The sequence below is a fragment of the Oncorhynchus mykiss genome, chromosome 17, assembly GCF_013265735.2.
Source record: "Oncorhynchus mykiss isolate Arlee chromosome 17, USDA_OmykA_1.1, whole genome shotgun sequence".
Classification (NCBI taxonomy): domain Eukaryota; kingdom Metazoa; phylum Chordata; class Actinopteri; order Salmoniformes; family Salmonidae; genus Oncorhynchus; species Oncorhynchus mykiss.
The window spans coordinates 80,788,657-80,813,331 of record NC_048581.1 but is presented as its reverse complement, the minus strand read 5'-3'; the positions used below and the strand labels follow the sequence as shown (position 1 = coordinate 80,813,331).

Genomic DNA, 24,675 nt, shown 5'->3' with positions numbered 1-24,675 from the left:
CGTTTCCAGGATTTCTTACTCAGCATCACTCAGTGTTTCCATGATTTCTTACTCAGCATCACTCAGCATTTCCAGGATTTCTTACTCCGCATCACTCAGCATTTCCATGATTTCTTAGTGTTACTCAGCGTTTCCAGGGTTTCTTACTCAGCATCACTCAGCATTTACATAATCTCTTAATCAGCATCACTCAGCATTTACATAATCTCTTACTCAGCATCACTCAGCATTTACATAATCTCCTAATCAGCATCACTCAGCATTTACATAATCTCTTAATCAGCATCACTCAGCGTTTCCATGATTTCTTACTCAGCATCACTCAGCGTTTCCATGATTTCTTACTCAGCATCACTCAGCATTTCCATGATTTCTTACTCAGCATCACTCAGCATTTCCATGATTTCTTACTCAGCATCACTCAGCGTTTCCAGGTTTTCTTACTCAGCATCACTCAGCATTTACATAATCTCTTAATCAGCATCACTCAGCATTTACATAATCTCTTAATCAGCATCACTCAACGTTTCCATGATTTCTTACTCAGCATCACTCAGCATTTCCATTATTTCTTACTCAGCATCACTCAGCGTTTCCAGGTTTTCTTACTCAGCATCACTCAGCATTTACATAATCTCTTAATCAGCATCACTCAGCATTTACATATTCTCTTAATCAGCATCACTCAGCATTTACATAATCTCTTAATCAGCAACACCCAGCGTTTCCATGATTTCTTACTCGGCATCACTCAGCATTTCCATGATTTCTTAATCAGCATCACTCAGCGTTTCCATGATTTCTTACTCAGCATCACTCAGCATTTACATAATCTCTTAATCAGCACCACTCAGCGTTTCCATGATTTCTTACTCGGCATCACTCAGCATTTCCATGATTTCTTAATCAGCATCACTCAGCGTTTCCATGATTTCTTACTCAGCATCACTCAGCATTTACATAATCTCTTAATCAGCACCACTCAGCGTTTCCATGATTTCTTACTCAGCATCACTCAGCATTTACATAATCTCTTAATCAGCATCACTCAGCATTTACATAATCTCTTAATCAGCATCACTCAACGTTTCCATGATTTCTTACTCAGCATCACTCAGCATTTCCATTATTTCTTACTCAGCATCACTCAGCGTTTCCAGGTTTTCTTACTCAGCATCACTCAGCATTTACATAATCTCTTAATCAGCATCACTCAGCATTTACATATTCTCTTAATCAGCATCACTCAGCATTTACATAATCTCTTAATCAGCATCACTCAGCGTTTCCATGATTTCTTACTCGGCATCACTCAGCGTTTCCATGATTTCTTACTCGGCATCACTCAGCATTTCCATGATTTCTTAATCAGCATCACTCAGCGTTTCCATTATTTATTTCTCAGCATCACTCAGCGTTTCCATAATCTCTTAATCAGCATCATTCAGCATTTCCATGATTTCTTACTCAACATCACTCAGAATTTCCATGATTTCTTACTCAGCACCACTCAGCGTTTCCCATAGCAGTAACAACAGAGTGGGAAACCAACCATTGAGCAGCTCATACTCGATGCCGTGGTCTCATTCACCGGCTGTTGTGACTCATGGAGGAATGGCCACATAGGCCTACATACACAAGGCCCTGCTCTTTTGGTGGTCAGTGGAATGTCAGGGCTTAACCTCTGTGCCCACGCTGACTGTGGCCAGATGCTAGGATCTCACCTCTGCTGTGGTCAGTAGTCAAGGGGCCTCCATCTGACTGTAGGGGCCAGACTCTGAGGTCTGGGAAAGGTGATGGCATCGAGAGCGCCCTCTGAACCTCTAGGAATGCTGATCGAAGGGGTCAGTGTTCTGTAGGCGGACTGCGACTCCGCTCTGCGCTCCCTTTGGCACAGGGGCATAAGTAGTGGGAAACACTGTTTCTCAGAGTATTACAATAGACCAGGATGGCTGGACGCAGACTTACGTCCTTTATTAACCCCCCCCCACACATAGCTCCTAAGTTCTTACCCCCGACATGATTTTCTCAGACTGTTGGCAACATCATACAGCATTAGCTTTTTCATGACATTGAGAGTCTGCTGAGAAAGCGCTTGCCTTTATTAACTGTCTGTACTTGATCCTTTAGATCAAATGGCTACAGTTGGACATTACAGTTGGTGGTTAGCCAGCCAAAGTTGGCTTTGTTCTAGCTGTACTTTTTCACTGTTCATCCTAGTAATCTCATCATGATACAATTTAATGTATTTCAGTAAAACCTTTAAATGTTTATTTTTGGAATTATACCCAGACAATTGTAATCTCAAACTGTCATTTATTTTGTTCTATTGGCTCCTAGTCAAGCCACTAAGTGCAGGGCTTGTCGTAGAAATGTGTGTGTTTGTACTGTATTATTACATATTGTCAGAAAGGAGTTCACTTCCACAGTCAATAATGAGCTTGCTCAACTAAAGACCTTTCACTGCATTGAAATGAGGTATTGATGTGTTTATCATGTACTCTTTCTCTCTCTCCTCCCAGGTTTCTTCTGACTGCTGTGGCGGCTTTGTCCTCCTACTCCATTCACCTGCTGCTCAAATCCTCTGGCATTGTGGGTAAGCTGACCCTCGTCTTCAGTGGACCTCATGCTTGAATGGTGCTTGTGTAGCTATGTGTACTGTAGTTATACATACACATCATTGTTTGATCCAGTGGCAACACTCCAGGACGTAGGGGTGTGTGACACTATTGCTGAACCATTGCGAGGAGATGACGGTACTACATATGTTGGGCTGCTGCTGTGTCCAGTCACAGGGACAGGGCCAAATGGAGAAAAAGTGATGGCTGGCATAATTACCGTTTTAGCATTCGCATGTCTTGATTGCAGCTTGTATAGATTAGCTTGGGGAAGTAATGTGCTATTACAATGTAATGGATCCCCAATGGCCCAGCATTAAGGATGTTGACAAATGTTTATATATTGTTGTGCGTTTATATTCCGGTATAGGGGCCTAGTATGGAAATAGAGGCCTGGCATGGGAATATTAACTTCTGTAGATTCTACACGGACTATATAACTAAGTGTGGTTTGATTTACTACCTGGGTGTCCCCCTGTAAAGCTGTGTAATGATGATGTTGCATAACCCTCTTCCTCTTCCAGGAATCCGAGCTTATGAACAACTAGGCTATAGAGCCTTTGGCACCACAGGCAAGATGGCCGCCGGTATCGCCATCACACTACAGAACATCGGAGGTGAGAGGACACTGTGGTCACTGGTCTAGTTTGTCTCAACAATACACATCTGTGTGTATTTGTAGTGGCTATAGTGTTATGATGAATCACAAAGCTCAGCAGTAGACAGGCAGGCAGACTGTTTGGTCTTCCTGTTCACTTGGAGTTCAGGCCTTCACATTAGCCCCCCACCCCATTCTCCATATTTATATAGTACTAGTAATACAGCTCTAGCCCTCACTGTCTCTCTCTCTTTCTGTGTGTGTGTATATATGATATGGCAGTGTATTAAGGAGCTCAGGCCAGCTGTCCAGTTAGCTAACAGCTGCTGCCTTGGTTACGAGGTGGTGTGTTGGCGTTGGCAGTATGTTGGCTGCCTGCCTTCCTGCGTGGTCGGATCCCTAGCTTTGACTGAGGCACAGGCAGCACCAGCCAGCACCAACCAGCCAGCCATGTTACCATTGTGTTTCTTATTGTAGCAGTGAAGTGAAGTGTCTCCTTGTACCACACAGAGAACACATAACACAAAGTACTGTCTGAGAATCATGAATCAGGTTATTTTAGGTCAAGGCGAGGAGTTACACATAGAGAGTAAGAATAGAATAGGAACAGTTTGATAAAATTCAGAATGTAGACATTAATTACATAGACAATGCATGGTCACTTATTCAGTTGGATGTGAGGGCACATGAGGGAATAACCACTTAATAACACATGAGCAGTGCACAATTGGCCCAGCGTCGTCCAGGTTTGGCAGGTGTAGGCCGTCATTGTAAATAAGAATTAGTTCTTAACTGACTTGCCTAGTTAAATACAATTTCAATAAAATAAAATAAAAATGTGCTGAAATGAGGACACATTATGAAGATGAGGATATGTTCTGAAATGGGGGAAAACTTTCATTTGCTTTGAGAACTGTTGAATAGCTTTTTATGTTTGTAAATCGTTTTAATAATTCATGCCTTTAGAAAATCTCTTTCCACACTGTGCAGTTTTTTCTTTTCTAGACGTCTGTAAGTCTGTCTTTCCACAGGTGAATGTTCTATGTGGTGACTGAGTGAGTCACCCATATGTGAAGGTGTTAGCTACGTCTTGATTAAATGTCACTGACTGTGTCACTCAGAGTTTCTGTCGGTCTCTACTTCTCACAGCCATGTCCAGCTACCTGTACATCGTCAAGTCTGAGTTCCCATTGGTCATCCAGGCCTTCAGTAGGGCAGACCCCATGGCTGAGTGAGTACTATTTTTGGTCTGTCCACTAGATCTAACATGTCTCTACATTCCAGGCCCACAGTAGGCAAATGTTGAAAATGCAAGAGTAAAGTGGATGTGATTCCTAATTTTGCATGTAAGTGAGACATGTTTGTTCTATAAAGTATATTGGAATGTTCTACAACGTTGTTCCCTGCTAAACGCCCAGATGAAGGCCCTTTCTGCCTGTGGAGCTGTAGCTGGTAGCTTTGCATGGACCCTGGTTCACCTGGCATTGCCTCGTATTCCAGGTGAGAGGTGGGGCAGGGGTGGGAGCCTGCTGTCTGCTAGACAGAACAGAGAGGATTGTCAGGAATGGCTAGCACACGTCTCTTCGACCACCCATGGGTTGTGGTGACAACGCCTCCAAACAGAAGTGTTGTGGTGTTGATGCGGGGAGTGGTGTGTTGGGCACCCCTACGGTCCCTGGCTGTCTGAAGTGGTTTCCTGCACTGCTTCTCCCTCTGGCTGGATCTAAAAACAAACCCTGGACTGGACACGACAGGGAGTGCAGAGAGCTGAGCCCTGTCCTGCCCTACCCAGCCAGTCAGCCAGCCAGCCAGGCTGCTTTAGGAAACATCACAGCTCCCTTCTCTATTAGCCTGGCCAAAGGGCTCAGCCCTGCATCAAAGCACACTGGCTGTAGTTGACACGGGGGAGTTGAATACATGAAAGAAATGTACAGTAGTGCAGCCAGAAGAGCAGTGAAAATGACTCATATTTATCTCAATGGTGTTGGCCTCCTGACAAATGGAGGTGAGATGAGACGGCTTCTCCGTCCGTCCTCTGTGCTCTGGCTTAGAGCCCTCTGTTATCCAGCTAGTCTGATGCTCAGACCATGTGTCTCAGTGTGTTTCTGTGTGTCCTGTAGCTAAGTGATTGTAGTGTGTTGAACTGTTGTTATGGGTGTGCGTTTCATTTCTGGGAGAGTGCAGGTATTTCTCCATGGGGATATTAGAGTTCTCTGAAGGCCTGTCATCACCCTTTGTTGTTGATGAGGAGGGGTGTGACAGGGTTAGATTGTGACGCGCGTGTGTGTGTGTGTGTATTTGGGGAAGGATCAAACACATATCAAGCAAACACACACACACATTCTCAGGTGACAGCTGAGAGCTGTCTGGACTGGGGGGGCAGCCTCAGTTCAGGTCACACTAAAGGACAGGTCAACTCAGGCACAAACACATAGACAGGAAACTTTATGTCCAGACATTTAAACAGTACACACACAACAGTATGCATACACAACAGTCCACACACACACAACAGTACGCACACACAACAGCATGCACACAACAGCATGCACACACCCATACTTCTTTAGCTCCCTCTATACATACATGGTCAGTACATCATATTCTCTGGTTTCAGGTGCTTTTACATTTGTGGAGTAAGGGTTTGTTTATGGCCCAAGATTATTAAAATAGAAATGGGTTTACAGTGATTCATACAGTGTGTCTGATTGGATAAGTGCCTGTCACTCACTCTCACACATAATAGTAGAGGGCTACATATGAAGGAAGAGGATAGTAGAGGGCAACATGAAGGACGAGGATAGTAGAGGGCAACATGAAGGACGAGGATAGTAGAGGGCAACATGAAGGAAGAGGATAGTAGAGGGCAACATGAAGGACGAGGATAGTAGAGGGCAACATGAAGGAAGAGGATAGTAGAGGCTACATATGAAGGAAGAGGATAGTAGAGGCTACATATGAAGGAAGAGGATTGTAGGGGCTACATGAAGGAAGAGGATAGTAGAGGCTACATATGAAGGAAGAGGATAGTAGAGGGCTACATATGAAGGAAAAGGATTGTAGAGGCTACATATGAAGGAAGAGGATTGTAGGGGCTACATGAAGGAAGGGGATAGTAGAGGGCTACATATGAAGGAAGAGGATAGTAGAGGGCTACATATGAAGGAAAAGGATTGTAGGGGCTACATATGAAGGAAGAGGATAGTAGAGGGCTACATGAAGGAAGAGGATAGTAGAGGGCTACATCTGAAGGAAGAGGATAGTAGAGGGCTACATCTGAAGGAAGAGGATAGTAGAGGGCTACATCTGAAGGAAGAGGATAGTAGAGGCTACATATGAAGGAAGAGGATAGTAGAGGCTACATATGAAGGAAGAGGATAGTAGAGGGCTACATATGAAGGAAGAGGATAGTAGAGGGCTACATCTGAAGGAAGAGGATAGTAGAGGGCTACATCTGAAGGAAGAGGATAGTAGAGGGCTACATCTGAAGGAAGAGGATAGTAGAGGGCTACATCTGAAGGAAGAGGATAGTAGAGGGCTACATATGAAGGAAGAGGATAGTAGAGGGCTACATATGAAGGAAGAGGATAGTAGAGGGCTACATATGAAGGAAGAGGATAGTAGAGGGCTACATATGAAGGAAGAGGATAGTAGAGGGCTACATATGAAGGGAGAGGATTGTAGGGGCTACATCTGAAGGAAGAGGATAGTAGAGCCTACATATGAAGGAAGAGGATAGTAGAGGGCTACATCTGAAGGAAGAGGATAGTAGAGGGCTACATATGAAGGAAGAGGATAGTAGAGGGCTACATATGAAGGAAGAGGATAGTAGAGGGCTACATATGAAGGAAGAGGATAGTAGAGGGCTACATATGAAGGAAGAGGATAGTAGAGCCTACATATGAAGGAAGAGGATAGTAGAGGGCTACATATGAAGGAAGAGGATAGTAGAGGCTACATATGAAGGAAAAGGATAGTAGAGGGCTACATATGAAGGAAGAGGATAGTAGAGGGCTACATATGAAGGAAGAGGATAGTAGAGGGCTACATATGAAGGAAGAGGATAGTAGAGCCTACATATGAAGGAAGAGGATAGTAGAGGGCTACATATGAAGGAAGAGGATAGTAGAGGCTACATATGAAGGAAAAGGATAGTAGAGGGCTACATATGAAGGAAGAGGATAGTAGAGGGCTACATATGAAGTAAGAGGATAGTAGAGGGCTACATATGAAGGAAGAGGATAGTAGAGGGCTACATATGAAGGAAGAGGATAGTAGAGGCTACATATGAAGGAAGAGGATAGTAGAGGGCTACATATGAAGGAAGAGGATAGTAGAGGGCTACATGAAGGAAGAGGATAGTAGAGGGCTACATGAAGGAAGAGGATAGTAGAGGGCTACATATGAAGGAAGAGGATAGTAGAGGGCTACATATGAAGGAAGAGGATAGTAGAGGGCTACATATGAAGGAAGAGGATAGTAGAGGGCTACATGAAGGAAGATGATAGTAGAGGGCTACATATGAAGGAAGAGGATAGAATGTACAGTACAGTATATACGAAATCATAGGCAGCTGGATAGAACATAAGGTAAGGTACTCTTCCTCAAAGACAGAGCAGGAGATGGACAGGTGGATCAAAAGTGGGATTGACACAGGGTCAAGACCCCCCCACCCCCACCTCCTGATCTCTAATAAAACATGATCATAAAGATTAAAATGCCATGAAAGGAAGCCTGTGCTTCCTGCTTCCTAGGGGCTCTCTAAAGTTTCTCCAGCCTTCCTCCCCACACAAGAGCAGACGCGCCCACGTACAGTGGGGCAAAACAGTATTTAGTCAGCCACCAATTGTGCAAGTTCTCCCACTTAAAAAGATGAGAGGCCTGTAATTTTCATCATAGGTACACTTCAACTATGACAGACAAAATGAGAAAAAAAATCCAGAAAATCACATTGTAGGATTTTTTATGAATTTATTTCTCATCTTTTTAAGTGGGAGAACTTGCACAATTGGTGGCTGACTAAATACTTTTTTGCCCCACTGTACATGCACACACTCACACAGAGGGCAGCGCATTCGCACACTGTATTCCGTAGGCCAGCCCTGTTTGTTGTATGGCCTGGCTCACAGAGAGTGTTAAGAATAACAGGTTTAGCAGCTTAACCAGAGACCCTCTGATACCCAGGCTTTAGAAGAAAATATGCTGTAGTCTATAGGCAGTGGCGGTTCTAGCTTGTATGGCTCCCTTCAGCACCATTCTATACTAACTGTCATTTTTATTCAGACATTTGGAACAACGCAAATTAATAATCATAACATTTAAAATTATATAAATAAACTCAGCAAAAAAAGAAACGTCCTCTCACTGTCAACTGCGTTTATTTTCAGCAAACTTAACATGTGTAAATATTTGTATGAACATAAGATTCAACAACTGAGACATAAACTGAAGACATGTGACTAACAGAAATGGAATAATGTGTCCCTGAACCAAGGGGGGGGGGGGGGGGGGGGGGGGGGGTTCAAAATCTAAAGCAACAGTCAGTATCTGGTGTGGCCACCAGCTGCATTAAGTACTGCAGTGCATCTCCTCATGGACTGCACCTGATTTGTCAGTTTTTGCTGTGAGATGTTGATCTTCGCTGGCCATGGCAGAACACTGACATTCCTGTCTTGCAGGAAATCACTCAGAATGAGCAGTATGGCTGGTGGCATTGTCATGCTGGAGGGTCATGTCAGGATGAGCCTGCAGGAAGGGTACCACATGAGGGAGGAGGATGTCTTCTCTGTAACGCACAGCGTTGAGATTGCCTGCAATGACAACAAGCTCAGTCCGATGATGCTGTGACACACCGCCCCAGACCATGACGGACCCTCCACCTTCAAATCGATCCCACTCCAGAGTACAGGCCTCATTCCTTCTATGATGAACGCAAATCCGACCATCACCTAAAAAAAGAAACGTCCCTTTTTCAGGACCTTGACATTCAAAGATAAAAGCAGTGAGGGGACGTTTAGTTTAGCTTGTTCCCTTGATGTTAATGTTACTAGCTTGTTTCCTTGGTGTTAATGTTACTAGCTTGTTTCCTTGGTGTTATTGTTACTAGCTTGTTCCCTTGGTGTTATTGTTACTAGCTTGTTCCCTTGGTGTTAATGTTACTGGCTTGTTTCCTTGGTGTTAATGTTACTAGCCTGTTTCCTTGGTGTTAATGTTACAAGCTTGTTCCCATGGTGATAATATAAGTAGCGTGTTCCCTTGGTGTTAATGTTACTAGCTTGTTCCCATGGTGATAATATAAGTAGCGTGTTCCCTTGGTGTTAATGTTACTAGCTTGTTCCCTTGGTGTTAATGTTATTAGCCTGTTCCCTTGGTGTTAATGTTATTAGCCTGTTCCCTTGGTGTTAATGTTATTAGCCTGTTCCCTTGGTGTTAATGCTATTAGCCTGTTCCCTTGGTGTTAATGTTATTAGCCTGTTCCCTTGGTGTTAATGTTATTAGCCTGTTCCCTTGGTGTTAATGTTATTAGCCTGTTCCCTTGGTGTTAATGCTATTAGCCTGTTCCCTTGGTGTTAATGTTATTAGCCTGTTCCCTTGGTGTTAATGTTATTAGCCTGTTCCCTTGGTGTTAATGCTATTAGCCTGTTCCCTTGGTGTTAATGTTATTAGCCTGTTCCCTTGGTGTTAATGCTATTAGCCTGTTCCCTTGGTGTTAATGCTATTAGCCTGTTCCCTTGGTGTTAATGTTATTAGCCTGTTCCCTTGGTGTTAATGCTATTAGCCTGTTCCCTTGGTGTTAATGCTATTAGCCTGTTCCCTTGGTGTTAATGTTATTAGCTTGTTCCCTTGGTGTTAATGCTATTAGCCTGTTCCCTTGGTGTTAATGTTATTAGCCTGTTCCCTTGGTGTTAATGCTATTAGCCTGTTCCCTTGGTGTTAATGTTACTAGCTTGTTCCCATGGTGATAATATAACTAGCTTGTTCCCTTGGTGTTAATGTTATTAGCCTGTTCCCTTGGTGTTAATGTTATTAGCTTGTTCCCTTGGTGTTAATGCTATTAGCCTGTTCCCTTGGTGTTAATGTTATTAGCCTGTTCCCTTGGTGTTAATGCTATTAGCCTGTTCCCTTGGTGTTAATGTTACTAGCTTGTTCCCATGGTGATAATATAACTAGCTTGTTCCCTTGGTGTTAATGTTATTAGCCTGTTCCCTTGGTGTTAATGTTACTAGCTTGTTCCCATGGTGATAATATAACTAGCTTGTTCCCTTGGTGTTAATGTTATTAGCCTGTTCCCTTGGTGTTAATGTTACTAGCTTGTTCCCATGGTGATAATATAACTAGCTTGTTCCCTTGGGCAGCTGCAGCAGCAGGACATGGCCGAGCAAGCCTGAGGTGTTTCACATAGACACTGTTGTGGCGAGACTTATTAAAAACCAATTAGATGTTAGGAATGGTTCTCTCAGACTGGGGTGAACAGTTGCTGGCCCTCAACCTGTCCCAAGCCACCATGTGATCTGACCATGGGGTCACCCTGTGTCCAACATTCTCAGCGCTGAGAATGCAACGTGACACATCTCAATGCCTGTTGACGTGCACATGGAGACCGTTATGCATTATTAGTGGCTATTTAGAAGCCTCAAATCCGTCTGGATCACATATGTTATGATGTAGCAGACCTCCCAGATGAGGATAGAGCATATAGAGAGCACCGTCCTTGCCTGTGTTTGGCTGGAGGCAGGGAGCTCGTACTGGTGCTCAGGCCAAGGCCATGTGGAAGGAAAATATGCTTGGGTGGAAGGTATGTGTGGGGTGGGTCCCTATATGCTACTCTTATTGGAACTATCAACACCCATGTAAATCAATAGCCTTATATAAGAGAGTGCTTCAGACCCCCTGTGCCAGATGAAAGAGCAATGTCACGCAGAAACAATAGTCAGAAATAGACATATTTCCCCAATAAGCCCAACAGGCGTTCCACTGTAAACCTAGCCTGGCTCTTACATAATAGACCAGAGCAGAACTATTAGACAGACTATATTCTGACTCTCTGGCAGTGAGTGACTCAATCAATCAATCAGAACATTTAGTGTGGTGTTATGCAATTTCCTCTCTAATACTGTAAGTTATCTCCCTTCTCTCTCTCTCATGTACACAACATGCATGCACATACTTTGGCAGGGGTGATGTCAACGAGGTGGGCTGAGTTGTTTGGTCCAAGCACTTCCCCAAAAGTTGCCAATTGACAAACGGACAGCTGAACTCCAATGGGGGATCATACATGGGGCGATAGACACCAATATAAATTTGGTGCACCTAGAGCCAAGCGTTTAGGAAGGTTGTCTGTTTTGTTCTGAGTTTTTTGTCAGAAGTAGCCAAGCTAGCCATCTAGAAGACCAGAAAGAACTGTACGGACAGGCTTTTCATCCATACATAGGGCCTTCAGAGGGGGTTGTGCTCTGTTGACAATGAGGGGGATCTTGTCCTTATAAACACTCTCTGTTTTTTCTTACATGAGCACAGTGGTGCATGATTACTGAGGGTTGAATGTTAATGTGCTGACTCAATAAAGGGGATTTTAACATTCTCTCTCTCTGCCTGTCTCTCTCGCTCTCTCTGTCTCTCTCGCTGCCCCCCTCTCTCTCTCTCTCTCATTCATATATATATATATATATATATATCGCTCTTAGTTTGTGGTACCTGAATGGGAACTACCTGGTGATCATGGTCTCCATTAGCGTGATCCTTCCTTTGGCCCTGATGAAGCAGCTGGGTGAGTTGCACCTCTTCTTCTCCCTTCCAACCTCTTTGTTTTCCCGCAAAATAACAGCAAGCTCATATGTAACACTAACCACGTAATAAACCTGGGTTGTCCACAACACACAACTGAATACTGTGTTAGCTAACTAAGCTAAAGGCCAGCCATTAGGCTCTGGGAGCTAACATGAATCTTCGGATCTCAGGCAAGGCTAGTCATCAAGAGAGTGTAGTTCAATGAACCACCTCCACTACATAAGGACATATGCACAGCTGTCCTGCTGGGCTAGGTCTTATGAAAGCCTCAGATAGCTTTACATTAGGTTATAACAGGTACATGTGGTTAGATGTGAGAGCTACACTCTTTCTGAAGCAAGGTGGAGGTGAAGGTGGAGGAATACCGCAGGGTGTATTAAGGCTTCTATTGCCGTGTGGAGGTCCTGACAGCATTGTCAACTCTCCTGGGTCACACAGCAGCCAATCAGACCCTCACACCGCTCCTGCTCTCCTGGCCCGGTATTGGTTCTGCCGTGGAAACGGTAGGGACCCAATTAGCCTCCTATGTCTCTATGGAGCCCAGAAACACAGAGTCGTAGACGACCAAGTCAACACTAACACAGATGAGATGCTGCATTGTGGTGCGGCTACACACACACACACACACACACACACACACACACACACACACACACACACACACACACACACACACAGTGCAACACAATGTGTGTGTTGCACTGGCAATCATGATTGGTCCACGCCCCTGCAGCACACTGATTACATTTTAAGAAATGAAGCGCAGCAATCTCCTCCTGTCACTGGTACTCATTTCCATGTTAAAGGCATGTAATTGGATGTGGTCTTTCCACCATTAGTAGCCTACATCTAGTGTGACCACCAAACTTAAACAGCTCACAATTCTATTCCATTATTTCTAATATGTCATTGTTTTGTGCTCTACAGGCTACCTGGGCTATACCAGTGGTTTCTCCCTTAGCTGCATGGTCTTCTTCCTCAGTGCGGTACGTTTGTTTCTTCACTCTCCTCTCCCTCCTCTCCTCCCTCTCCCCCTTCTCTCATTCCTCTCTCCTCCCTTTGCTTCCTCGCCTCCTCCCTCCCTCGTTCATCTCATTCCTCTCCCTTCCTCTCATAGACTGAATCATAAGAAATAGCTTTTCTGAGCTCCATAATACTCCCTCTCCTTCCCTCCTCCTTCCTCCCTCATCCCTCCTTCATCTCTCATACTCATGTCTATTCCCTGTGTGTGTATGACACTGATCTCAGACATGTTGCTGTGTTGCTTGATGTGTATCCTACCTCTCTCCTCCTCCTATTCCAACTCCCTCTATCTCTCCTCCCCTCCTCTTCCTCCTCCTCCCCCTCTCTCCCTCTATCCCTTCTCCTCCTCCTCTCTCTCTCTCTCCCTCTACCCATCCTCCTCCTCCTCTCTCCCTCTATCTATCCATCCTCCTCCTCTCGCTCCCCCCCATCTCTCCTCTCCCTCCTCCTCTTCTCTCTCTCCTATCTCTCCTCTCCCTCTCTCCCTCCCCCTTCTCCTGTCTCTCTCCCTCTATCCCTTCTTCTCCTCCACTATTTTCTCTCTCTCTCCCTCTCTCCCTCCCTCTCCCTCTATCCACCCCCCTCCTCTCTTTCTCCCATCTCTCCTCCTCCTCTCTCTCCCTCTATCCCTCCTCTCCCCTTTTCCCTCCTCCTCTTATTCTCCTCTCTCCCCCTCTATACCTCCTTCTCCTCCTCCTCCTCTCGCTCTTCCTCTATCCCTCCCCCTCCTCTTCCTCTATCCCTCCCCCTCCTCTTCCTCTATCCCTCCCCCTCCTCCCTCTCTCTCTCCTCCCCCCTTTTCCTCCTCTTTTCTCTCTCCCTCTTCCCCCTTCTCCTCCTCTTTTCTCTCTCCCTCTTCCCCCTTCTCCTCCTCTTTTCTCTCTCCCTCTTCCCCCTTCTCCTCCTCTTTTCTCTCTCCCTCTTCCCCCTTCTCCTCCTCTTTTCTCTCTCCCTCTTCCCCCTTCTCCTCCTCTTTTCTCTCTCCCTCTTCCCCCTTCTCCTCCTCTTTTCTCTCTCCCTCTTCCCCCTTCTCCTTCTCTCAATTTAAATTCAATTGAAGGGGCTTTATTGGCATGGGAAACATAAGTTTACATTGCCAAAGCAAGTGAAATAGATGATAAACAAAAGTGAAATAAACAATAAAAAGATGAACAGTAAACATTACACTCACAAAAGTTCCAAAAGAATAAAGGCATTTCAAATGTGCAAATAATTACTGGTTCTTCACTGGTTGCCCTTTTCTTGTGGCAACAGGTCACACAACATGCTGCTGTGATGGCACACTGTGGTATTTCACCCAATAGATATGGGAGTTTATCAATTTGTTTTCAAATTATTGTGGGTCTGTGTAATCTGAAGGAAAGATGTGTCTCTAATATGGTCATACATTTGGCAGGAGGTTAGGAAGTGCAGCTCAGTTTCCACCTCATTTTGTGAGCAGTGTCCACAAAGCCTGTCTTCTCTTGAGAGCCAGGTCTGCCTACGGCGGCTTTTCTCAATAGCAAGGCTATGCTCACTGAGTCTGTACTTCCTCTGTAGGTGATCTATAAGAAGTTCCAGATCCCCTGTCCGTTTGAGGAGTTCTCTGCAGCCAATCACACGGTCTCTCACCTGGACATCCACCTGAACGTCACTGATAACCATGCTCTCCATGATAATGGTCTGTTGCACGAGGTGGATGACTCCCACTGTGGTGCAAAAATGTTCACCATGAACTCTCAGGTACAGTAGACCAGACCGACCACAGGGCCAATGTTTCCCAAATGGCACCCTATTCCCTATATTATGCACTACTTTTGACCATAGTCAAGCTCATTAGGTGTTTGTGTGTTTCCTTCACAGACAGCATACACCATCCCCATCCTGGCCTTTGCCTTTGTGTGCCATCCTGAGGTTCTGCCTATCTACACTGAGCTCCGCAAGTGAGTATGCCTACCTTATCCAACCTTGTTCCATCTGTCTCCACACGGTGCCTCCCTAGTGTCAGCACTAAACCTCTGTTCATAGGTTCCTACATGCATATAGTATACGGTGCATTTGGAACAAATTCAGACCCCTTGACATTTTCCACATTTTGTTACATTACAGCCTTATTCTAAAATGGATGAAATAGTTTTTTGTCCTCATCAATCTACACACAGTATTCCATAATGACAAAGTGAAAACAGGTTTTTAAAAATGTTTGCAAATGAATAAAAAAAAAAAAACAGAAATACCTTAATTACATAAGTATTCAGAACCTTTGCTATGAGAAATTGAGCTCAGGTGCATCTTGTTTCCATTGAACTTGATTGGAGTCCACCTGTGGTGAATTCAATTGATTGGACATGATTTGGAAAGGCACACACCTGTCTATATTAGGTCCCACAGCATGTCAGAGCAAAAACCAAGCCAAGAGGTCGAAGGAATTGTCCGTAGAGCTCGAGACAGGATTGTGTCGAGGCACAGATCTGGGGAAGGGTACCAAAAAATGTCTGCGGCATTGAAGGTCCCCAAGAATACAGTGGCCTCCATCATTCTTAAATGGAAGAAGTTTGGAACCACCAAGACTCTTCCTAGAGCTGGCTGCCCGGCCAAACTGAGCAATCGGGGGAGACGGGCCTTGGTCAGGGAGGTGACCAAGAACCCGATGGTCACTCTGACAGAGCTCCAGAGTTACTCTGTGGAGATGGGAGAACCTTCCAGAAGGACAACCATCTCTGCAGCACTCCACCAATCAGGCCTTTATGTTAGAGTAGCCAGACAGAAACAAGATTCTCTGGTCTGATGAAACCAAGATTGAACTCTTTGGCCTGAATGCCAAGCGTCACATCTGGAGGAAACTTGGCACCATTCCTACTGTGAGGCGTGGTGGTGGCAGCATCATGCTGTGGGGATGTTTTCAGCAACAGGGACTGGTAGAGTAGTCAGGAAAGGTGAATGGAGCAAAGTACAGAGAGTTCCCTGATGAAAATCTGCCTCAGAGCGCTCAGGACCTCAGACAGCCCGAGACTGCAGTGCAGTAGCCCGAGACTGTCGCTCAGTAGCCAGAGACTGCAGTGCAGTAGCCCGAGATTGTCGCTCAGTAGCCCGAGACTGCAGTGCAGAGAGCAGAAGAAATATCAGCCCATGAAGAGAAGCATGAGATTGAACTTCACTCAACTTTCTAGTTTTCCTTGTTAACACTAACAACATTTTCCTTTACTGTAGCAACTGTGATTGAATCAAGTCAATATTAGCCACTTTCAATGCAGCATACCGAAACAAAACTAACTATGCAAGAGATTTTGTTGTAGGCAGAAAGCATCAGAGTAGGATTCTATTGCATTGACACCCACTACTCAACCCCTACTCTACACAGACCGGTGCGACATAACCAATCAGCGCTGCAGTAGGCCTATATGCAAACAGACCATTGCCATATATGGATCTGTGCCATTCTCTTTGAACTGGATTGTGTTTACAGCATGAGTGTGAGTAGATACTGCTTGTTTTGACATGAAAGCGAGAGCTGCATGTAGCCATGTGTTCACATTTGTTCATATTCTTTGCTAGTTAGTGAGTTCTTACTTAGTCCAGTTATAGATCATTTGTAGTCAGCAATGGGGGAGTGATTGCTTCCAACAAGAGCACAAAACATGTACATTTCTAGACATCTTAGGAAAAGGGAGTCGGGTAAAGAGGTTTTTTGTTGTCTTAAAAGGGCAGTGTTGTGTTTTGAGACAGGTTTGAATAAGCTAAGTAGCCAATATGCAGAGGGTAGTATCATTTGTCTGATTCTCTATAATAATGGTATAGGAATAATAATGCATTTTATTTTGTAAAGTGGTTTCTTGCATCAAACAACACAACATTTTCTGTCACCTCCTTGTCAGAAGGACAAGTGGATAAATAGACTCATGTCAAGCCCTGCATGTTTTTTTCAAAAGTCTCATGGAATGTAGGCTTACATTGAACACCACACATGGGCTGCTACTGCAGGCTGAATGATAGAACAGCTATTTCCCTGTTAAAATGTCATGGGATGTAGACTTACATTGAACACCACACATGGGCTGCTACCGTAGGCTGAATGATAGAACAGCTATTTCCCTGTTAAAATGTTATGGGATGTATTTTCTCCATTGTTTTTGATGGTAGGCCACTCTGGTAGGCCTACTACATTATGATCAAATAGCCACAGTACCCTACATGGCCACTGTTCAAACTGTAATTTTAAGCAGGTACAGCCTCAGTTTGCGCTGGAAGTTTGCGCTCAGCAGACCTGAAATTTGCCCAGTGACGGAACTAAATTTGAAAGAACATTGCTCTTACCCTAACCCTCTGAGCCATTGGATTGGAACCACAAGATTTTCCAGTCAATGTTGGCTGTTAACCAGTGTGTGTGTGTGTGTGTGTGTGTGTGCGCGCGTGTGTTATCCAGCCCTTCTCAGAGGAGGATGCAGCATGTCTCCAACCTCTCCATCCTGGTGATGTACACCATGTACTTCCTGGCTGCTCTCTTCGGCTACCTGACCTTTTACGGTGAGCACTTCCTCTTCACCACTTAAACTTTAAACTCCTGCCCTTTCCTCAGGCTGAAATATACCGTAGTCATGATTATGTGTGCCGTAGTCTCAGAAGCCCAGGCTTATCACGTTGAGTTGGAAAGCCTGGGAGGATCTCCTCAGAAAGTAGTCTCAAAGTAGAGTGTAAATGGAAACTAGTTAAACTTGCCACTTCTCCAACCAATCAAGTATTTTGCATAGGTTCTAAAGAGACATTGTATTTCTAGATAATTTTCTTGCAACAAGCTAGCATAAGATACAAAACAAATGCCTCATAGGCCACCAGACTATATTTACAGTAATGTAAAGTTTAAACATAAACACAATATCCATATTGGACACTCCTCCTGTTCCCTCCTGAACATTTGCAATGTTATTGAACCGAAACAGTAAGTGCGTTTTCTCGGTCTTTTGGAAATAAGAGCATAACTCCCCCTTGTGGTCATTATTGAATACTACACACTGTAAAACTATTGTAGCTTGAGACACATGTTGTTTTTATGTCTTTCAACGAGGAACAGCAGACCTCAATGTATGAGTCAACATAAGTAAGGCTACGTTTGGAGGTTCAGTGTACAATACTGTGATTCTTGATGTTACCCCTGTTACCTCTGTTTCCCTGATGTTCTCTAATGTTACCCCTAATGTTTCCCTGATATTATCTCTAATGTTTCCCTGATGTTCTCTAATGTTACCCCTAATGTTGTCTTTAATGTTTCCCTGATGTTATCTCTAATGTTACCCCTGGTGTTATCTCTAATGTTTCCCTGATGTTTTCTCTAATGTTTCCCTGATGTTCTCTAATGTTACTCCTAATGTTTCCCTGATGTTATCTCTAATGTTACCCCAAATGTTACCCCTGGTGTTATCTCTAATGTTTCCCTGATATTATCTCTAATGTTACCCCTGATGTTATCTCTGTTACCCCTAATGTTACCCTTAATGTTACCCATAATCTTACCCTGATGTTACCCTGATGTTATCTCTAATGTTACTCCTGATGTTATCTCTAATGTTTCCCTGATGTTATCTCTAATGTTACCCCTGATGTTATCTCTAATGTTACCCCAAATGTTACCCCTGGTGTTATCTCTAATGTTTCCCTGATGTTATCTCTAATGTTACCCCTCATGTTATCTCTGTTACCCCTAATGTTACCCATAATCTTACCCTGATGTTACCCTGATGTTATCTCTAATGTTACTCCTGATGTTACCCCTAATGTTACCCCTGGTGTTATCTCTAATGTTACCGCTAATGTTTCCCTGGTGTTATCTCTGTTTCCCTGGTGTTATCTCTGTTACCCCTGATGTTATCTCTGTTACCCCTAATGTTACCCCTGATGTTACCCATAATCTTACCCTCTGTTACCCTGATGTCACCCCCGTATCTCTAATGTTACCCCTGATGTTATCTCTAATATTACCCCTAATGTTTCCCTGATGTTATCTCTGTTACCCCTGGTGTTATCTCTGTTACCCCTAATGTTACCCCTGGTGTTATCTCTAATGTTTCCCTGATGTTATCTCTAATGTTTCCCTGATGTTATCTCTAATGTTTCCCTGATGTTATCTCTAATGTTACCCCTGATATCTCAAATCAAATCAAATTTTATTTGTCACATACACATGGTTAGCAGATGTTAATGCGAGTGTAGCGAAATGCTTGTGCTTCTAGTTCCGACAATGCAGTAATAACAAGTAATCTAACTAACAATTCCAAAAACGACTGTCTTGTACACAGTGTAAGGGGATAAAGAATATGTACATAAGGATATATGAATGAGTGATGGTACAGAGCAGCATAGGCAAGATACAGTAGATGGTATCGGGTACAGTATGTACAAATGAGATGAGTATGTAAACAAAGTGGCATAGTATAGTATAAAGTGGCTAGTGATACATGTATTACATAAGGATACCGTCGATGATATAGAGTACAGTATATACGTATGCATATGAGATGAATAATGTAGGGTAAGTAACATTTATATAAGGTAGCATTGTTTAAAGTGGCTAGTGATATATTTACATCATTTCCCATCAATTCCCATTATTAAAGTGGCTGGAGTTGAGTCAGTGTCAGTGTGTTGGCAGCAGCCACTCAGTGTTAGTGGTGGCTGTTTAACAGTCTGATGGCCTTGAGATAGAAGCTGTTTTTCAGTCTCTCGGTCCCAGCTTTGATGCACCTGTACTGACCTCGCCTTCTGGATGATAGCGGGGTGAACAGGCAGTGGCTCGGGTGGTTGATGTCCTTGATGATCTTTATGGCCTTCCTGTGACATCGGGTGGTGTAGGTGTCCTGGAGGGCAGGTAGTTTGCCCCCGGTGATGCGTTGTGCAGACCTCACTACCCTCTGGAGAGCCTTACGGTTGAGGGCGGTGCAGTTGCCATACCAGGCGGTGATACAGCCCGCCAGGATGCTCTCGATTGTGCATCTGTAGAAGTTTGTGAGTGCTTTTGGTGACAAGCCGAATTTCTTCAGCCTCCTGAGGTTGAAGAGGCGCTGCTGCGCCTTCTTCACGATGCTGTCTGTGTGAGTGGACCAATTCAGTTTGTCTGTGATGTGTATGCCGAGGAACTTAAAACTTGCTACCCTCTCCACTACTGTTCCATCGATGTGGATAGGGGGGTGTTCCCTCTGCTGTTTCCTGAAGTCCACAATCATCTCCTTAGTTTTGTTGACGTTGAGTGTGAGGTTATTTTCCTGACACCACACTCCGAGGGCCCTCACCTCCTCCCTGTAGGCCGTCTCATCGTTGTTGGTAATCAAGCCTACCACTGTTGTGTCGTCCGCAAACTTGATGATTGAGTTGGAGGCGTGCGTGGCCACGCAGTCGTGGGTGAACAGGGAGTACAGGAGAGGGCTCAGAACGCACCCTTGTGGGGCCCCAGTGTTGAGGATCAGCGGGGAGGAGATGTTGTTGCCTACCCTCACCACCTGGGGGCGGCCCGTCAGGAAGTCCAGTACCCAGTTGCACAGGGCGGGGTCGAGACCCAGGGTCTCGAGCTTGATGACGAGCTTGGAGGGTACTATGGTGTTGAATGCCGAGCTGTAGTTGATGAACAGCATGCTCACATAGGTATTCCTCTTGTCCAGATGTGTTAGGGCAGTGTGCAGTGTGGTTGAGATTGCATCGTCTGTGGACCTATTTGGGCGGTAAGCAAATTGGAGTGGGTCTAGGGTGTCAGGTAGGGTGGAGGTGATATGGTCCTTGACTAGTCTCTCAAAGCACTTCATGATGATGGATGTGAGTGCTACGGGGCGGTAGTCGTTTAGCTCAGTTACCTTAGCTTTCTTGGGAACAGGAACAATGGTGGCCCTCTTGAAGCATGTGGGAACAGCAGACTGGTATAGGGATTGATTGAATATGTCCGTAAACACACCGGCCAGCTGGTCTGCGCATGCTCTGAGGGCGCGACTGGGGATGCCGTCTGGGCCTGCAGCCTTGCAAGGGTTAACACGTTTAAATGTCTTACTCACCTCGGCTGCAGTGAAGGAGAGACCGCATGTTTTCGTTGCAGGCCGTGTCAGTGGCACTGTATTGTCCTCAAAGCGGGCAAAAAAGTTATTTAGTCTGCCTGGGAGCAAGACATCCTGGTCCGTGACTGGGCTGGATTTCTTCCTGTAGTCCGTGATTGACTGTAGACCCTGCCACATGCCTCTTGTGTCTGAGCCGTTGAATTGAGATTCTACTTTGTCTCTGTACTGGCGCTTAGCTTGTTTGATAGCCTTGCGGAGGGAATAGCTGCACTGTTTGTATTCGGTCATGTTACCAGACACCTTGCCCTGATTAAAAGCAGTGGTTCGCGCTTTCAGTTTCACACGAATGCTGCCATCAATCCACGGTTTCTGGTTAGGGAATGTTTTAATCGTTGCTATGGGAACGACATCTTCAACGCACGTTCTAATGAACTCGCACACCGAATCAGCGTATTCGTCAATGTTGTTATCTGACGCAATACGAAACATCTCCCAGTCCACGTGATGGAAGCAGTCTTGGAGTGTGGAGTCAGCTTGGTCGGACCAGCGTTGGACAGACCTCAGCGTGGGAGCCTCTTGTTTTAGTTTCTGTCTGTAGGCAGGGATCAACAAAATGGAGTCGTGGTCAGCTTTTCCGAAAGGGGGGCGGGGCAGGGCCTTATATGCGTCGCGGAAGTTAGAGTAACAATGATCCAAGGTCTTTCCTCCCCTGGTTGCGCAATCGATATGCTGATAAAATTTGGGGAGTCTTGTTTTCAGATTAGCCTTGTTAAAATCCCCAGCTACAATGAATGCAGCCTCCGGATAAATTGTTTCCAGTTTGCAGAGAGTTAAATAAAGTTTGTTCAGAGCCATCGATGTGTCTGCTTGGGGGGGGGATATATACGGCTGTGATTATAATCGAAGAGAATTCTCTTGGTAGATAATGCGGTCTACATTTGATTGTGAGGAATTCTAAATCAGGTGAACAGAAGGATTTGAGTTCCTGTATGTTTCTTTCATCACACCATGTCACGTTGGCCATGAGGCATACGCCCCGCCCCTCTTCTTACCAGAAAGATGTTTGTTTCTGTCAGCGCGATGTGTGGAGAAACCCGTTGGCTGCACCGCTTCGGATAGCGTCTCTCCAGTGAGCCATGTTTCAGTGAAGCAAAGGACGTTACAGTCTCTGATGTCCCTCTGGAATGCTACCCTTGCTCGGATTTCATCAACCTTGTTGTCAAGAGACTGGACATTGGCAAGAAGAATGCTAGGGAGTGGTGCGCGCTGTGCCCGTCTCCGGAGTCTGACCAGAAGACCGCCTCGTTTCCCTCTCTTTCGGAGTCGTTTTTTTGGGTCGCTGCATAGGATCCACTCCGTTGTCCTGTTTGTAAGGCAGAACACAGGATCCGCGTCGCGAAAAACATATTCTTGGTCGTACTGATGGTGAGTTGATGCTGATCTTATATTCAGTAGTTCTTCTCGACTGTATGTAATGAAACCTAAGATGACCTGGGGTACTAATGTAAGAAATAACACGTAAAAAAACAAAAAACTGCATAGTTTCCTAGGAACGCGAAGCGAGGCGGCCATCTCTGTCGGCGCCGGAAGTACAGTCTCTGATCTTACCCTGATGTTACCCCCTGATGTTACCCTCTGATGTTACCCTCTGATGTTACCCTCTGATGTTACTCCCTGATGTTACCTTAATGTTATCCCCCGATGTTAATCTGATGTTACCCCCTGATGTTACTCTGATGTTACTCCCTGATGTTACCCTAATGTTATCCCCCGATGTTAATCTGATGTTACCCCCTGATGTTACTCTGATGTTACTCTGATGTTACCCTCTGATGTTACCCTAATGTTACCGTTACTCCCTGATGTTACTCCCTGATGTTACCGCCTGATGTTACCCCCTGATGTTACCCCCTGATGTTACCCCCTGATGTTACTCCCTGATGGTACCCCCTGTTCTCACCCAGATGTTACCCCTGATGTTACCCTGATCTTACCCTGATGTTACCCTAATGTTACCCTGATGGTACCCCCTGTTCTTACCCTGATGTTACCCCTGATTTTACCCCTTGATTTGATTTGATCTTACCCCCTGGTGTTACCACCTGACATTACCCCCTGGTGTTACCCCCTGATGTTACCCTCTGATGTTACCCCTGATCTTACGCTGATGTTACCCCTGATGTTATCTCTAATGTTACCCCTGATGTTATCTCTAATATTACACCTAATATTTCCCTGATGTTATCTCTAATGTTACCCCTAATGTTTCCCTGATGTTATCTCTAATGTTACCCCTAATGTTATCTCTGTTACCCCTGATGTTATCTCTAATATGACCCCTAATGTTATCTCTAATATTACCCCTAATGTTATCTCTAATGTTACCCCTGATGTTATCTCTAATATTACCCCTAATGTTATCTCTAATGTTACCCCTGATGTTATCTCTAATATTACCCCTGATGTTATCTCCAATGTTACCCCTGATGTTATCTCTAATGTTACCCCAAATGTTACCCCTGGTGTTGTCTCTAATGTTTCCCTGATGTTGTCTCTAATGTCACTCCTGATGTTATCTCTAATATTACCCCTGATGTTATCTCTAATATTACACCTAATGTTTCCCTGATGTTATCTCTAATGTTACCCCTGATGTTATCTCTAATGTTACCCCAAATGTTACCCCTGGTGTTGTCTCTAATGTTTCCCTGATGTTGTCTCTAATGTCACTCCTGATGTTATCTCTAATATTACCCCTAATGTTATCTCTAATGTTACCCCTGATGTTATCTCTAATGTTACCCCTGATGTTATCTCTAATGTTACCCCTGATGTTATCTCTAATGTTACCCCTGATGTTATCTCTAATATTACCCCTGATGTTATCTCTAATGTTACCCCTGATGTTATCTCTAATATTACATCTAATGTTTCCCTGATGTTATCTCTAATGTTACCCCAAATGTTACCCCTGGTGTTGTCTCTAATGTTTCCCTGATGTTGTCTCTAATGTTACTCCTGATGTTATCTCTAATGTTTCCCTGATGTTCTCTAATGTTACCCCTGATGTTATCTCTAATATTACCCCTAATGTTTCCCTGATGTTATCTCTAATGTTACCCCTGGTGTTATCTCTAATGTTACCCCTGATGTTATCTCTAATGTTACCCCTGATGTTATCTCTAATATTACCCCTAATGTTATCTCTAATGTTACCCCTGATGTTATCTCTAATGTTACCCCTGATGTTATCTCTAATATTACCCCTGATGTTATCTCTAATGTTACCCCTGATGTTATCTCTAATATTACATCTAATGTTTCCCTGATGTTATCTCTAATGTTACCCCAAATGTTACCCCTGGTGTTGTCTCTAATGTTTCCCTGATGTTGTCTCTAATGTTACTCCTGATGTTATCTCTAATGTTTCCCTGATGTTCTCTAATGTTACCCCTGATGTTATCTCTAATATTACCCCTAATGTTTCCCTGATGTTATCTCTAATGTTACCCCTGGTGTTATCTCCAATGTTTCCCTGATGTTATCTCTAATGTCACCCCTGATGTTATCTTGAATGCTACCCCTGATATCTCTGATCTTACCCTGATGTTACCCTCTGATGTTACCCTGATGTTACTCC

At 44.4% G+C, this 24,675-nt stretch overlaps 1 protein-coding gene across 3 annotated transcripts in view; it reads left to right on the top strand.

Annotated features, from left to right (window-relative positions):
• Positions 1-24,675, top strand: part of LOC110494674 (sodium-coupled neutral amino acid transporter 3) — a 58,467-nt gene that overhangs the window by 28,870 nt on the left and 4,922 nt on the right. For all 3 annotated transcript variants that reach the window (XM_021569954.2, XM_036950745.1, XM_021569950.2), the window contains 8 exons: positions 2,523-2,596; positions 3,143-3,235; positions 4,366-4,447; positions 11,901-11,983; positions 12,931-12,989; positions 14,566-14,748; positions 14,869-14,948; positions 17,429-17,529. In XM_021569954.2, coding sequence (XP_021425629.1) covers positions 2,523-2,596; positions 3,143-3,235; positions 4,366-4,447; positions 11,901-11,983; positions 12,931-12,989; positions 14,566-14,748; positions 14,869-14,948; positions 17,429-17,529 — 755 coding nt within the window. The remainder of the gene's footprint in view (positions 1-2,522; positions 2,597-3,142; positions 3,236-4,365; positions 4,448-11,900; positions 11,984-12,930; positions 12,990-14,565; positions 14,749-14,868; positions 14,949-17,428; positions 17,530-24,675) is intronic.